Consider the following 14,553-nt stretch of genomic DNA (forward strand, 5'->3'; position numbering starts at 1 on the left):
CTAGCATCTAAATACGATTAATCAAGCACTTTATTCAATCTTCTTTTATTTGAGAACAAGCTGAAGAGTGAATCGTTGCTTCTCAAATGAACAGTGAGTACAATAGATAGGCTAGTTAGCAGGGTTTGAATTAGATCTTTATTTGGAAGATACATAGGTATTGATAGGATATTCGAACATAACTGTAGATGGAGGTGATTAAACACAAATGTACAAACGAAATACAATACGGTACTCCTTTATCACGTGTTTGGCGGTGAGCGTGGCTTTTTTTGTCAGTGGCGTAGTATTCAAACACGCCTTGTCTGGCTCTAGTCAGAAATTGTACACTCAACTTACATGCTAAAGCTCCGCACTATCGCTTCTTTTCTTTTAAAAATAATCATATATATTTTGCGATAAAAAAAATCAGGTAATGTTGCTTCATAAACTTGACATTGCACTGCAATCTCTTTTACTTGACCAACTGCGTGAGCGACCGTGAAGAATTTTGAAATCACACAGAAAAACAGAAGAGGGAGCGACAATTCATAGCAAACAAAACGTTTTTTTCATAAATAACGCTTTTAGAGATTTTTGCGTAATACACAAACTTTTCGTTCCTTTTGACTACTAAATCTCGATAACTTTTTAACTCCCTAAACGCTTCGCAAATTCATAGACCAAAGATGGAATATGAAGTTAAGAAGATATATAGCGTTAGAAGGCATTGCTCACTGTATCCTCTTTTTTCTGACATCTTAAAAAATTCTCTAGAACGATACGCCGCAAGACAAAGAGATGGTCGTGCAGATCATCTATTCGTGTAATCGTTTTAATGTTATTCTTTAAATACATCCTTGTGTCTTTGTGTGAAATGCTTTGTTGTGGGTTCTCATTTTTTTTTGTATTTTTTTTATAATAAAATTATATTTCTAATCTTTGTTGATCAGCTGTTGTTGCCCTGTGAAAACTGCCTTCTGTCACAACACAATAATACTTGCATGGTGGGTTCACACTTCTGAATTTGGTTGATCTCTTCTTGTATCACAATGCATAATCATTTCGTTAATATTAATAGGATCTTTTCCCTGACAATCGCAGATACCAAATTCAAATGCAAAATTTCGATTATTCAATGCCTTATTTAAGAAATATCCTAAGCCGCAGGAAAGTATAGCAAATGTGTCTTTCTTTTCGTATTAATTTGTTCTCATCTTTCGCATCGGAACGATTAAATGCAACGTTTTTAGGTGAAAAATCACGCAATATCACCATTTTCATTTTTTCTTTGTTCAATGTAACGCACATAAAGACACAATTAATAGTCGTTTACGTTCTTTCGTATATTTGACAAAACTATCGGTTAACAATCTTAAACGTTAAAGTTGCTACTTATATATTAAAACACGTATACGACTTACGAGCAATATTTACTTTGCTCAAGCTTTACTCGTGCTGAAAATACGACTTAGGTTCTTTCATAAATAGACCATTGAATTATGATCTTACAGCATTATTATAATGTTTCATTGTGCATTGCTCTATCGCATCTTTATTACTGTTGCGTGTGAGGTTTACCACGAGTTGCATAACTCCCGCGGTTTCCTCCCCTTTGGCCACGAAACTGTCCTCGGCCACCTCGGGGGCCTCCGCCTCTCAGTAAACCACCACCCCTCTTATAGCCGGAGTTGTAACCACTGTTTCCGTCGTTATTTCCCCAAGAACGTTGTTGATAGCCATTTTGATAATTACTGTCATTACGATAATATGTCCCTGAAAAAAAAAATTATTTAATTCAACTATATAATATATGGAATCTTGAAAAGATTAGTAATATATGTTTTTATATTTTTCACCTTGCCCGCCACGTCCATTTTGTTGATAACCACCGCCCCTACCCCTTCCATTGTATCCATTGGAACCGCTTCTTCTCCCACCTCTACCCCTGTATCCACTACGTTGTTGATCGCCCCAAGCCTGTTGAGTCGGTTGTGAATCTTGAGTAGATGGCTGCGATGGTTCCGGTTGATTCCAGTCGTTGGATTCGGTCATCTTACACCAATCCACAGTTTCATTTGGTTGTTCCAATTCTGGTTCAGGTGGCGCCGTTTCTTCTTGAATTTCTTCAGCTTTTTCCTAAAGAACATTTCAACATTAGTCATTATAATACATACAGGAATAATATATATATACCGATTTAATTAAATTTACCTCTGCAGGTTGCTGCTGATTCTCTTGTTGATGTTCAAAATTCTGCGTCTGTGGCGAAGGAGTTTGTTGTGGTTGCTGTTGAAAGTTTGCAGGATGCTGTGGACTATATTGTATATTTGGTTGTTGATGAGAGGGTGGCATTGGAATAGGCGGAGGTGGATTAGGATTAGCGAATCCGGGAATGTGGGACATATCCTGTGGTGGTTGATGTTGATATATCACCTGTTGTGCTACTACTGGTGCATTTGCAAAGTTTTGATTTGTAAATGTTTGCGAGGGAATAGGTGCATTTACAGCAGCAGGAATGTGTGAAACAATGGGTGCCTGTGATGCGACATCGGGTGAATCGAGCTCAGATTCTTGCAGAAAAAAGAAATTCGGTGTACCTATAACATCGTTAATTCTAGGAGCCTGTGGTGGCTGTGGCTGAGTTTGAGATTGCTGTGTTTGTTGTGGCTGTGGTTGAGGAACGAATCCTGTAGCGTTTGTGTAGTAAGATGTTTCGACTGGTGCAGCTGGATGCGGTGGAATGGGTTGCGCCACTACGGGAATAGGACCCGAAACCGCAGTAGTGCCAGAAACAACAGGAATAGGAGTAACTTGTACTGGAAAATTAGGAATAGGAATCATAGACTCGGGTGGAATGTGTCTGTCGCTACTATTGTATTCTTCATTGACTTGTTCTTGTATAGGAGTTGCGGATACTTGTGTCTCTGTGACTACTTCTGTAACCTGATAAGAAAAATATAATAAATTTTTTGTATAATATTTTGTTTTTTTTCCGTATTTAAATATACAATATTGCAACTTACTTCCTCTGTTGCAGCTTCAGTTTCATGAACTTGATCAAAGTAGCCACACTGGTTAATGGAAGAGATAATTTCTTTTAATTTATTGTAAGTTGTACCAACAACTTCTCTCTGTTTTCCTTCGATAATGGCCACATAATGTTCTGCTATTTTTTGTACTTGCTGGAGAAATGTTGGTTCTCCTTCATCTCGATTATGCTTCATCATAACTTCATTATATAGACTATCCAAGTACTTTAATTCCTCTTCTGATAATTTCACAGCACCATTTTTTCCAGCAAGGAAATCTTCTCTAACACACTCTGATCCCATATTCATGAGAGCATCCTGAATAAGAAGAACCTCCCTCACCTATATCAACAACATGCATGCACAATATATCAGAGATACATCCTATATTATGTCCAGATTATAAGAATAGACTCTTAAATTTACTTTTGCAATATCCTGTTGCATTCTCTCAATAGCTTCCTTTCTCGCCAATTTTTTCTGTTGCTTGACCGCATCGTGTGCAATCCCAACAATTTGTTTGTATAATTCCCGTGTAATGTCCAATGTTTGTAAAACTTCGTCATACTTAGCCACCGCTGTTTTTTGATCTGCATTTAGTTCCCTACCATTTTTCTGCAGATCCCTGTAGGACTCTAATTTCACCTAAATATAACATACATCATTAATATTACAAATGCATTTCCTGTACATTAAAAGATATAATACAAATGTATATAATTCATATAAATGTACATGTACTTTCATCCATTTATGTACTGCGAAATAAAATATTAAAATTACAGAAGAGGTGGCTTTATTACCACATTTTCAATAAACTTTATGTACATGAATGGGTATTTAATGATTTCTACGAGAAAGTAATACACTACACGATCTTTTAACGGATTTTCGAAAACAGTGCTCACGGAAATTCTAAATAGAGGCCAGACGAAGAACTATCTACCAATGAATGATAATAGTACTCGAATGTGCGTACTTTTTAATTAGATCGTTAACGTCCTAAAAAGCAAGACGTACTATTACACAATTTCATTTGCCGGTAACGGCTCGAAAGCGTGTCACGTAAAGTTTTGTGCACATCTTTGGAAGATACCGCCATGACACGAGGTTCACAATAGGAAATTTCGGCATTTGAACGTTCGAAGAATTGTAACGTCGCTATAAATCAATTTCGGTAAAAGGAATCCAATAAGAAAGTATCACGATGAGGGTTAGTTGATTTTAGTATAATCATTAGATACGTACGAATTCTCAAGCGTGAGCACATGGCGTATCCAATCATGGCGGATCACACCGTGAAAGCCATCCAACTGACAGATAGTTTTCTCAGCCTTATTTGCGTACGTATCATTCGAATACTCACCTTACGCTTTTCGAGATTCCGTATCTTATGTTCGACAACGATGATCGCTTGGCGTATGGGATCTACGGTCTCCGTAGAGGCCTGTTTCTCTAGTTTAGGGTTGGCAGAAGGCATCCTTCACGGGCAACAAACGCGAACTGGAAATCAGAATAGAACGGTGCCGCGGGGTACAGGGAGCAGGGAGGTGATCGCGGTTAAAGCGCATGCTCATTACGGTGTTGTGCCTAACCTCTACATCAGTGCCGTAACAATGTACATTCAGAACATTTTTTCTTCATATACAAATTACAAATCGAGACAATCACAAATCTTTACGTTATTAACATCGTATCTGTATTAAAAAATAAAAAAAACTCATATTATCGTATCATACAAATTCCAAGAATTCAAACTCTATTTTTCAGTCTTTCTTTTGTTAGAAATGAAGCAATTTTGTTTCCTTGTTACATCTTAAGCTAACGCACACTTTGTCATATTTACGAAGGACTTATAATTCCTATACATGTTAAAATAACATCGAAACAGATAAAACAGTAATATTAAAGGAGTTTCATAAAATTTTCAATTTTATTGAAAAAGATTCATAAAAACATAAATTACGAGTAATATTCGACTATAATATGTATATTTCTATCGTATCTTTTTTTTTTAAATCGTAATCATAAAAATACTGTAACTTCTTCGTGCGGGTAAAAAACTTTATACTCAATCTCTATTATGTTCAAGAAAGCAATAAGGAGTTTATGATTAAACAAATAAATGTACGCTTTTCTGTTTTCAAAGTAAATACAATATAACAATAATATTAATTTCTAGAATTATGATATTAACGATTTTATTGTAAGCTAGTGCTATATATAATACTTCAACTCGTAACTTTTCGACGCATTTACTATTTCAAATTAAAACAAATGACTGATAAAGTGATAACGGACTTCCGATTAAAATGGAATCGAAGATCACAATTTAATTAAAAGATTCGGAAGATGAATTGATATATGTATAAAAGCACCAACTCTTTATCGATATGAAATATTGCATGGCACATATACTAAAAAAAATCTTTTGTAACTGCATACTTTCCTTTATTGTTACTGCGTCAGTATCCAAATGCCCGCATTTTTAGGTTTCAAGTTAATAGTTTCCTCCAATAATTTATTATACAATTCGGGTAAATCCGACAATAATCACTAATACAATAATTTCAATTCATTATAGGCTATGAAAGATGTCTAAAGCCCTATGGCTTTGTTGTAGCAGTCACCTGTCCTTATTATTATATTTTTACAATTTACAAATATAATTTGATATATCGTCTTCGAAAAATACATTCGCGCCACACACGCATATCACCACTCTCGTCTTTAGAGAATATCTTTTTTTCTTAACAAATCTAAAAACAGATCAAAAACTTAAACGATTTACGACTTAAACAATGATAATAATAATCGTAATGAAGATGATAATAATTATTTTAATATAATAATATTAATATGATTTGAAGTATAGTATATAATGTACAATGATTGTTAGTGAAAATTATTCTATCATTAGGTATTTATTACCTACTGAAAAGAAAGCATTCGTAAAAATGTTCGTAGCGAGATAAAATTCTTTTTAAACTTACATCATTTCAATATTGCGATTACCGAGTAGAATGAAAATGTATTAAAATATAATAAACAACCTTTAGGTTCTGATGTGTGTTCAAATAGTCCAACAAATAGTTAAAATTATAAGTTTGGACGATAAAATTAAAAATATCAGAATCAACGAAGTTATCAGTATTTGTATGAAAATACATTTCTTAATGCGACATCCACTCATACTTCATAATTTTTTGTTTAAAATAAATGATTTAAAATTACGTTAATACGTTATTTATATTTTGTAAAATGCGAATGCAGGATTTGCATGTTAAGAATTATTTTAAGATGGAAGAATTCAAAAATTAGTTAACAGTTTGAATTGAAAAGGTACTGCAATGGAAGAAATAATGCATGTAGTTAAAATTATATGTTGAGTCACGAACGAAAGGTTGTACAGAAGGAAATATTCCTAATCTTATTAAAAGTACCTTTATGTACAAATGTTCTACAAGATGTCTAAAGTGTTTTTTTTTTTTTAACAATAAAAGAATGCATATTTTCAAAATATTGCATTTACTATAAATCATTTCGTTAAAAGAATAAAATCTTAAATTCATCACTGGATATCTTGAACGTATTTTATACGCATCAATTTCATGGTTGTATGACTTGCTTATATACAAAGTAACATGAAGATAAATACCGTTTACATTGGTTAAATCATTAAAAAAACGTTAAAGGTAAGTTATTTCGTAAAAAAATGCACAATAATTCAAAAATTACAATTAGAGGAACGAACAGTATAACAGTTTTTTGCTTTTTACAGAGGATAGACCTTCGTGGTTGCAAAGAGTGATGTATCTAAATATGTTACAGAAGGTCACGGCGTTCTATACACCATATCACTTTGTATGTTTTACCCTAAAATCATTTGTCTTTCGTATTTTTTGTCAGATCTTAACACTTCAGACCTTGATATTACATAAGATTATCACGATACAAATGCTAAAACTAAATGTCTATATTCACACAAATATCCGTATATCTCTATTATTATGCTATTACAATGGCAAAGTTTGGGCTCATGTCTAATTCTTATGCGGGGATGAATATTTTACATATGTCTGTTATGTATTTTACATATAGCGTTTATGCGCGATCTTTTTTCTTACTTACCCCGCTGTATACTATTCCTTATCACTATCACTGTAACTATAACCATAGTTTCTTGATTACACATTAATATTTAATTTCACCATTCGTCACAGCGTGTAGTATTAACTTGAATTAAATATTTACCATCCTCAAAATACAATATTTAATTGTTTGGTCTCGAGACTGGTGTTAAGTTTACACCCATAAAATCGATTTATCACTAAACTCGATCTCGTGGCATTTAGAGTTAAACAGAACCAATGATTATCATAGCACCACTAAGATGGTATACTGCTCATTTGCACATTGCAAGACACTGTTTCGGAATTGTCTTCAGTTTTTTGTGTAGGCACCTGTGAATCGGAAATTTTAGCAGTAATTTCAGTTTTTTGCGTTAGTGAAACATTTTCAGCCATTCCTCCCACATTATACACTGAAGAGGATGAAGTAGATTTTGAACACGACTTTGCTTTTACTTGTTGTTCCAAATTATCTATTTCTGCCCAGATCGCTCTAACTTCTTTAAATAGCTAAAAAAAAATGTTATATTTTCCATTATTTATTTTCATTGTAAATGCTTACCAGCATGGATAATTCAAAGAATGTATGTATTACTTACCTGGTTTAACCACGGTTCGTCCGCTAATAATTCATTTAATATAATCGTAGTATCTTTATTAGGATCTGCTACTCTTTTATCAGCTACTCTTCTTGCACACTCCAAAAACATCAAATATTTCTGATGAGCCACTTTATTGAACAGAGCTACCTTTGCTTGACATACTCGGCATAATAAAAAATCCTAAAAATCAAATGGTAAATTCGATCATAGAAATACTCAGTAAAATAATAGTAATAAAAATAGTACCTTTTCTTGAGGTATTCTTGGGTCAGGCGGAGAACCTTCCAACGTAGTCGCATTATATGGTTGACCATATAATAAAACCCTTGCATGAATTTTCGACTGCTGGCAACCAGCACACGATTTTCCTTTGTACTCTATGGATGGTAAATCCTTGAGAACATTGAGACATGGCCAGGTTGATATTGCATTTATAACGTTTGTTCGCCATTTCGTTGTCGACAGAAGACGACGTTTTCTCTCTTCCGTTACTTCATCGACAGTTTTGACGTTTGATAGAAAATAATCATCTATGTAGAACAAGGAAGAAAGATACTTTGTTAGTGAAAATTATGTAAAAAATATTATATCCCTTGTTTACGTAAAAGTAAATGGTAATCGTACCTTGTTCTTGAAATATTTCCGTAAGGAAATTAGAATCCAAAGCTTGAGAAATCAATGTTTGTATATATACTTCAAAATTATCTTGATATTTTTCAGTTTCCTTCATGGATTTATCGATACTTTCGCTAAAATGCCGAAAAAGGAACGTGAATCTTCTTAAATATACCTAATTAAATGATTTTAAAATAAAATCTACCTATCATCAACGATCATTTCATTTCTCAAAAATTCTACCACAGTTTCTGTCTTGCCTTGCTGCCAAAACTTCACCGGAACTTGTTGATATATGTGGCGGTTTTGCGGTGCCCAACCCGAATACTATAAAAGTAATCATGTATGAATGTGAAAACTCGATGAAAAATGATCTATTTCTTACCGTGGATATGTTTCTGTATAAGGTCTTCCCATTGGATTTAAATGGCTCATATTTTTGGAGTAACGTTTTGCCATCTATTCTCCACAGCGGAGGATATTCTTCGTTTAAATCTGCCTTAATTACAACAAATTCTCCAGACTGCAAAAAATGTCCAAGCTTGAAATTATATTAAGAATAAATTCCTTTGGAAATGAACAATTATTAAAGAAAAAGGTATGTAATTTTAATTTTTTATTATTTATTTTTTTATTATTATTATTTAATTAAATTACTTTAATATATTCGTAAGAAAAATTTACCGCATCTTCTGAAATATCCACAATGCGCTGCATGCAACATATGAATATACATTTTTATGTACATATACGTATCAATAGAAATTACTATACTAAAATACATACCTTAAATGGTGAAATATCGATATCTTCATCGCTAACTGACGCTATAAGTTTTTCATCTATCTTACAAGACACCTTTCCCGCGACACTTCCAGTTTTCGAATGTGCTTCGTGCTTCCTCCTGCTCGACTTCTTCGAAACATCAGCAAGAGGGTAGTCATCTTCATCTAAGACTTTCCTGCTCTTTTTGCTTATAACAGGTCTCGTGCGTTTTTTCTTCTTTTCTTCTTCATCTCCAACCAATTTTACAGCAGGCGTCCAAGCAGGATCGGAATCAGAATCACCCTGTTCTTCATCATTATCGAAGTAATCTATACCCTGTTGCCGATCTAAAAACTGTTTTACCGAAGTTTTTTCTTTCGCTTTTCTCCGAGATGTTTCTCGTCTCGGAGGTAAGAGTAGAGGATCCACTGTTAACAAAAATATTCAATTAAGACATATAACACTTCATCGTAATATACGAAAAAGTAATAGTACGTGTATTACCTTCTTCATGCTTTTTCGACGCTTTTCCAGACGACGAAATTGTCGTTGCTTCTGTTTTTGCTGCTCTTCTTTTTCTCTCTGTTGGCCCTCCAGGTTTAGCTGTTTTTCCCTTCTTAGATTTTCCTTCGGGTTTTATAGTCACTATCTCTGTTGTATTAGATGAACTTGTGTTTGTTACTTTTTTGTCAGGTTTTTTAGGAGGAAACAGAAAATCATCATCGCTAGTAAAACCATCGTCGCTTGAATCAAAATTATCTTTCTTCCTCTCTTTTGGTAATGGAAAATATCGGGGATCGTTTGCGTAATCAATTGCCGGTGTTTCTTTAGGTGGTGGTGGCTTTTCTGTTTTTACTGTTTCCCCATTTGTAGAACTTCCAACTGGTTTATTAGGTTCGACAGGAATATAAGGTTTCGACCTATTCCAAGTTGCTTTTCTTCCACCGCGAACTGCAGGTGGAGGCGAGGGTTCCCTCTCACCTTGTAAGAATTTTAAATAACTTGTCATGAATCCTGAGTTAGGATCTTTACTGGACCGTTTGAAGTCTTTGTTTATTACGCTCACAGTTTGAATAGGTTGCTGATTTTGCTGTAGAAAACCTAATTCTTCTTCAATATTAGGAACAATTACTTTAGGCTGATCGTCTCTGACTTCTTGACTATAATTAACATTTTGATTTACTGTATTTTCACCGAAACCAATAGGCGTAATTTCAATGGAAGACTGAAATTCATGTGGGTGGTGATGGCTTGGAGGGATGTGAAAAGCGGGAAAGTATGGTATAGGGGGTGGAGCATGGTGATGAGGAACCATCAGAGACTGGTGTTGATGCGCTGGTGTACCAACGAAATTACTTGAATGATGTAAAGTTGATTGCGAACTGAAAGCCCCAGACGTACCAGGAAACATTTTTGTAGGTGGTGGAGGTAGATTCCATCTTTCAAAATCAAAGTAGCCATTTTGTTGTTGTTGATTTGTATTATGATGCGCGGGTGGTGGTATTCTACTTAAATATTCCGTTACTGTTGCTGTTCCGCTTATCTCATTCAAAGAGCTGTGTCCAGCCTTTTCTAAACTCTTCCTTTTTTTATTGGCAGTATCTACTTTGCGACGTTCTTCTACTTGTTTCTGTTGTTCGGTTGGAGTGACAGAAACAGTAGTTTGTTGTTGTACTTGACAAGAACCTTGTTGTAGCGTCTGCAAATTCTTTACTATACTCATAGGATCTCCTCTACAGCTACTCAAGTCTTGCAGAGTTACCTGATTAGATTCAAAATACGTCTGTTGTCTATCCGCAACATTTATTACTCGTTGTACTTGTTGTTGAACTGGCAGAGTCTGAGGATTTATTTCAGCGTTTCCACCAGTATATAAAGCAACGGAAAATTTTCTATTATTGTTCGATTGCCGATTATCGTTCTCCCAGCAGACTTGTTTTGGTGTTTGCGAGAAGTCTTGTTGTCTATCGTAATTTTTACTATCCGTATTGTACGTTGTTTTATTTTCAGTAGCACCTAAAGCTCTTGTAATAACTGACGAATATACAACTTGGCCTTGCGATGCGGGTCGCGGCACGGTAACGTCTAGCGGTGAAGGAGGTGTAACTTGCTGTTGTACATTTCCTTTATACGGTGGTCCACTTGTACATTGATTTCCATTATTTTCTGCGTGTTGCTGTAACGGCGAAGGAGACGATATCGTAGCCATTGGACTGTTATACATGGGATAAGCAGGACTTGGGACATGTCCTAATGGACTTGCTTGCGAATGCGCTTGCAACGGACTCGGTCTTCGTGGTACAACAACATTACAATCAGGTCCATTTTGAGAGGAATTATTGGACGAGTAAACAGAATCGGTAGAAGTTGCAGACTTCGATCTGCCTGGATGATGATATTCCGAATCAGATCCTGCTAAGTAATGCCTATACGACGTCTGTTGTTGCTGCTGTTGTTGCTGTTGACTTAAAACATGAAATTGTTGCTGTTGCGATTGCTGAGGATGGGTCTGCAAGTTATTGTTCGACGGAGTTCTTTGATTACCGAGTTTTCCACCAGTATTTGTACAATTTGTACTATTTCCAGCTGTGTAATTTAAACTTCGCGAGTCCATAATAGAAAAACTGATAGGGGACGATTGCGTATTATCTTGAGATGTTTGTTCATTTCGCCTATGTTCGCTGTGTGCACTTAATTCTGGATATATCTTTGTCTGTGCTTTCGTTTGAATGCTTTGTTGAGACGTAGAAGTTGCTTTATTCGGCGGCGAAGCGAAATTACTATTTCGCGTCGATTGTTTATCTTGAACTTGCGAAGACACAGATCTGACAGAGGTATTTAAAAATATAGTCGTCGATGCAACTGATCTAGCAGGTGGTTGAGGAATTCTATACTCTTTGCCAGCTGTATTATTCGGAGTTGAAACAATGCACGATTGTTGATGCTGAAGGGAAGGCTGTACTTTCCCATTCGAAGTTTGATTTCCATTACCAGCAGAATAATTATTCGTTAATGTTTCGGAACTAAAGGTAGTAGGTACTTGTTGAAAAAATGTTTGATTGTTATTTGCTTGCGACGTGGAAACCGCCGATTTGATGTTTACCGTTGGCGACTGAGGCCTAACGCTTACTGCTTTTTTACTATCTGGGTAACTCGACGATTTAAATTCAGCAGCGGAAACAGATGATGTAGACAGCTGAGAATTGATATTATTTATAGTTTGAGTTGTAGCAAAATGGGAATTAAATGTATTTTCGTAAATTCCACTAGTTGCTTTAGTGGTAGATGGTCCTGGAGACGATGGAACCACGCTTTCGTGCGGTAAAATACCAAATGGGCTCGGTAACTGTGCATTATTCTGATGCGTCCAAGCCAACGTAGATGTGGGTGACGTAGCTGCACCTTGATGTTCGAAAAATGTTGGTTGATGCGCCGAACTATAATTCTCCCTTAGCGCTGGGATATCAGGCTCTGTTGTGGTATTCTGTTTTCCTACCGACACTACTTGTGCTTGAGCAAGAGCTTGCCTATGTTGCGTAACATAATGCGCTTGTTTAGGATTAGGATGATGAAACAAAGGTGAGAAGACATCGTATCCCACAGGGGGTGGAGACAAAAACCCCCCTGGGTTAAACGGTGATGGTTGACCCGCCAGAGTTGCTGTTGTATGGGCTGCTTGCAAAAGTAACTGCGACGTTGTCGATGGAACTACTTGTGTAGCAGCCGTTGCTAAGTGATGAGATACAAAGTCACTGCTTGTGCTAGAAGTCGTCGATTGAAATGTGTTGGTTGCACTACCTGTGGTAAGACGATTATACGATGTATACCATGGACCAACGGGGTCCATTACCCAAGCTTGGCACGGTAGTGCCTAGCCTGCTTGGTCCACGTATAGCAGGCTTTCGTGCGTATGAATGTTACACATATACTTTGTGATATTCATAACATAACTTCTTGTCAAAACTTTTGTACGTCCATTTTTTGTGTATTTGTAAAAAACTATACTGAAAACTCTTTCACTGTATACATAGTCTTTGAACTTTCATCCAATAATTAGGGCTGACAATATGATACAATGGCTCCTCCATCCTATTCTGGAAAAATAGATATTTTCATGTATAATTCAGGAACGAACATTGCAAAAATAATGAAACAAACAGCAGAAATAAAAATGCTCAATTGTGATTAATGTATAAATATTTATCTTGTGAATTTAGAAAGCCAATAAAATACCATTATCGATTAAGAATAATTCTTTAACTCACAGAAGATAATTATTTACAAGACGAATTAAAAAAGTAACTAAACGAAAATGTTATGAAATAATATACAGTACATATATATAGGGCCGTTTAGATGTCATTTACCGAGCAGAATGTCAAAGTGTGTATGACAACAATACATATTGTCAAGGGTCTCATTACAAGTTTCGTTTCTTTATTTATATCGCAATTGACATAATTAAATCATAAATTGATAAAACCAAATCACCGTGAACAGCACAAAAGTTTACAAATAACAAAGACTCACGTTTTTCGTAAAATCTTTAATGCACCACAACAACACAATGTGTGCTACCAAGAGCAGCAATGGAACCAGCGTTCTTCGATGTATTGCACGAGTTGGACCGTTCGAAAATTGTAGAAACAGCAGTTTATATAAAAAGAAACTAATAACAGATGTGCGCCGTTTTTTAAGAAACGAATAAAACCCAGTGTAACGTCTTTTCATGTCCTAATGTAAGGGGGTCCTCAGACGTTTCGTAGGTGCATAATCGGTCTTTAGTAGAGGCAACGAGATCGCCACGCTTATTACCAACAACAAATGCTGAAGCAATGATTTCACCTTCAGCATTAAACAGCCATATGTTTGGACACCGATTACATTTGCCGGTGTACAACAAGATACAACGTCTCGCCGAATAACACAATAAATATGGCTACACAAACTTCGCCAGCGCACGACACACGATCGGCTGGCACCGTGATTACGCTCACATGATTCGATCATCTAAAGAAAAGTGTACATTCCGGGTACACCCTAGACCCGGTACTCACGCACACAACGCGGCGAGTTAACGTCGTACGGGCTCATTTATCGCGGGGAATCAAACAATGTTCACCCACAGTACCCATTATAGGCCGCCATTTTGAATCGAATCAACAATAGACCGCGCCATCTACCGATCGCGAAATAGAGAAAGGAATCAACAGGCGGGATTTTTCAAGAAAATCAGGAGCAAGCATTTTTATCCTCGATCAACGACACCCCTACTTTTCTACAACAATATTCAGTAGTATCCTACAGACAAAAAAAGACATATATTATAAGTTATTTGTTTATAATACGCGAAGCTAAGTTTCTGCTCTATCTGAAACACTTAGTTGGTATAAATTTGAACACAACGAAATTAAAACTTTTAAATTAATA

The 14,553-nt window shown here is 35.7% G+C and overlaps 2 protein-coding genes across 5 annotated transcripts; both read right to left on the reverse strand.

Moving 5' to 3' along the window:
- Positions 1–119: 119 nt before the first annotated feature.
- Positions 120–4,535, reverse strand: LOC128887841 (caprin homolog). The gene is made up of 6 exons (XM_054144223.1): positions 4,378–4,535; positions 3,438–3,656; positions 3,006–3,353; positions 2,194–2,925; positions 1,839–2,118; positions 120–1,755 (listed from the first exon to the last, which is right to left on the reverse strand). The coding sequence occupies exons 1-6, from the start codon at positions 4,489–4,491 to the stop codon at positions 1,538–1,540; spliced, it is 1,911 nt and encodes a 636-aa protein (XP_054000198.1). The 5' UTR covers positions 4,492–4,535; the 3' UTR covers positions 120–1,537.
- A 148-nt stretch (positions 4,536–4,683) lies between these two features.
- Positions 4,684–14,450, reverse strand: LOC128887839 (uncharacterized). 4 transcript variants are annotated; one of them, XM_054144222.1, is made up of 11 exons: positions 13,654–14,450; positions 12,922–13,217; positions 9,628–12,852; positions 9,145–9,551; positions 9,043–9,069; positions 8,744–8,881; positions 8,564–8,685; positions 8,368–8,492; positions 7,990–8,273; positions 7,741–7,923; positions 4,684–7,651 (listed from the first exon to the last, which is right to left on the reverse strand). In XM_054144222.1, the coding sequence occupies exons 2-11, from the start codon at positions 12,968–12,970 to the stop codon at positions 7,400–7,402; spliced, it is 4,812 nt and encodes a 1,603-aa protein (XP_054000197.1). In that variant the 5' UTR covers positions 12,971–13,217; positions 13,654–14,450; the 3' UTR covers positions 4,684–7,399. The 4 variants fall into 4 exon arrangements, with proteins under 4 accessions (XP_054000197.1, XP_054000195.1, XP_054000194.1 ...); XM_054144220.1 differs by having other exon boundaries at positions 9,628–13,212; XM_054144219.1 differs by having other exon boundaries at positions 9,628–13,217.
- Between the last annotated feature and the right edge of the window lie 103 nt (positions 14,451–14,553).

Source organism: Hylaeus anthracinus, unplaced genomic scaffold (genome assembly GCF_026225885.1).
Source record: "Hylaeus anthracinus isolate JK02 unplaced genomic scaffold, UHH_iyHylAnth1.0_haploid 11989, whole genome shotgun sequence".
NCBI lineage: Eukaryota > Metazoa > Arthropoda > Insecta > Hymenoptera > Colletidae > Hylaeus > Hylaeus anthracinus.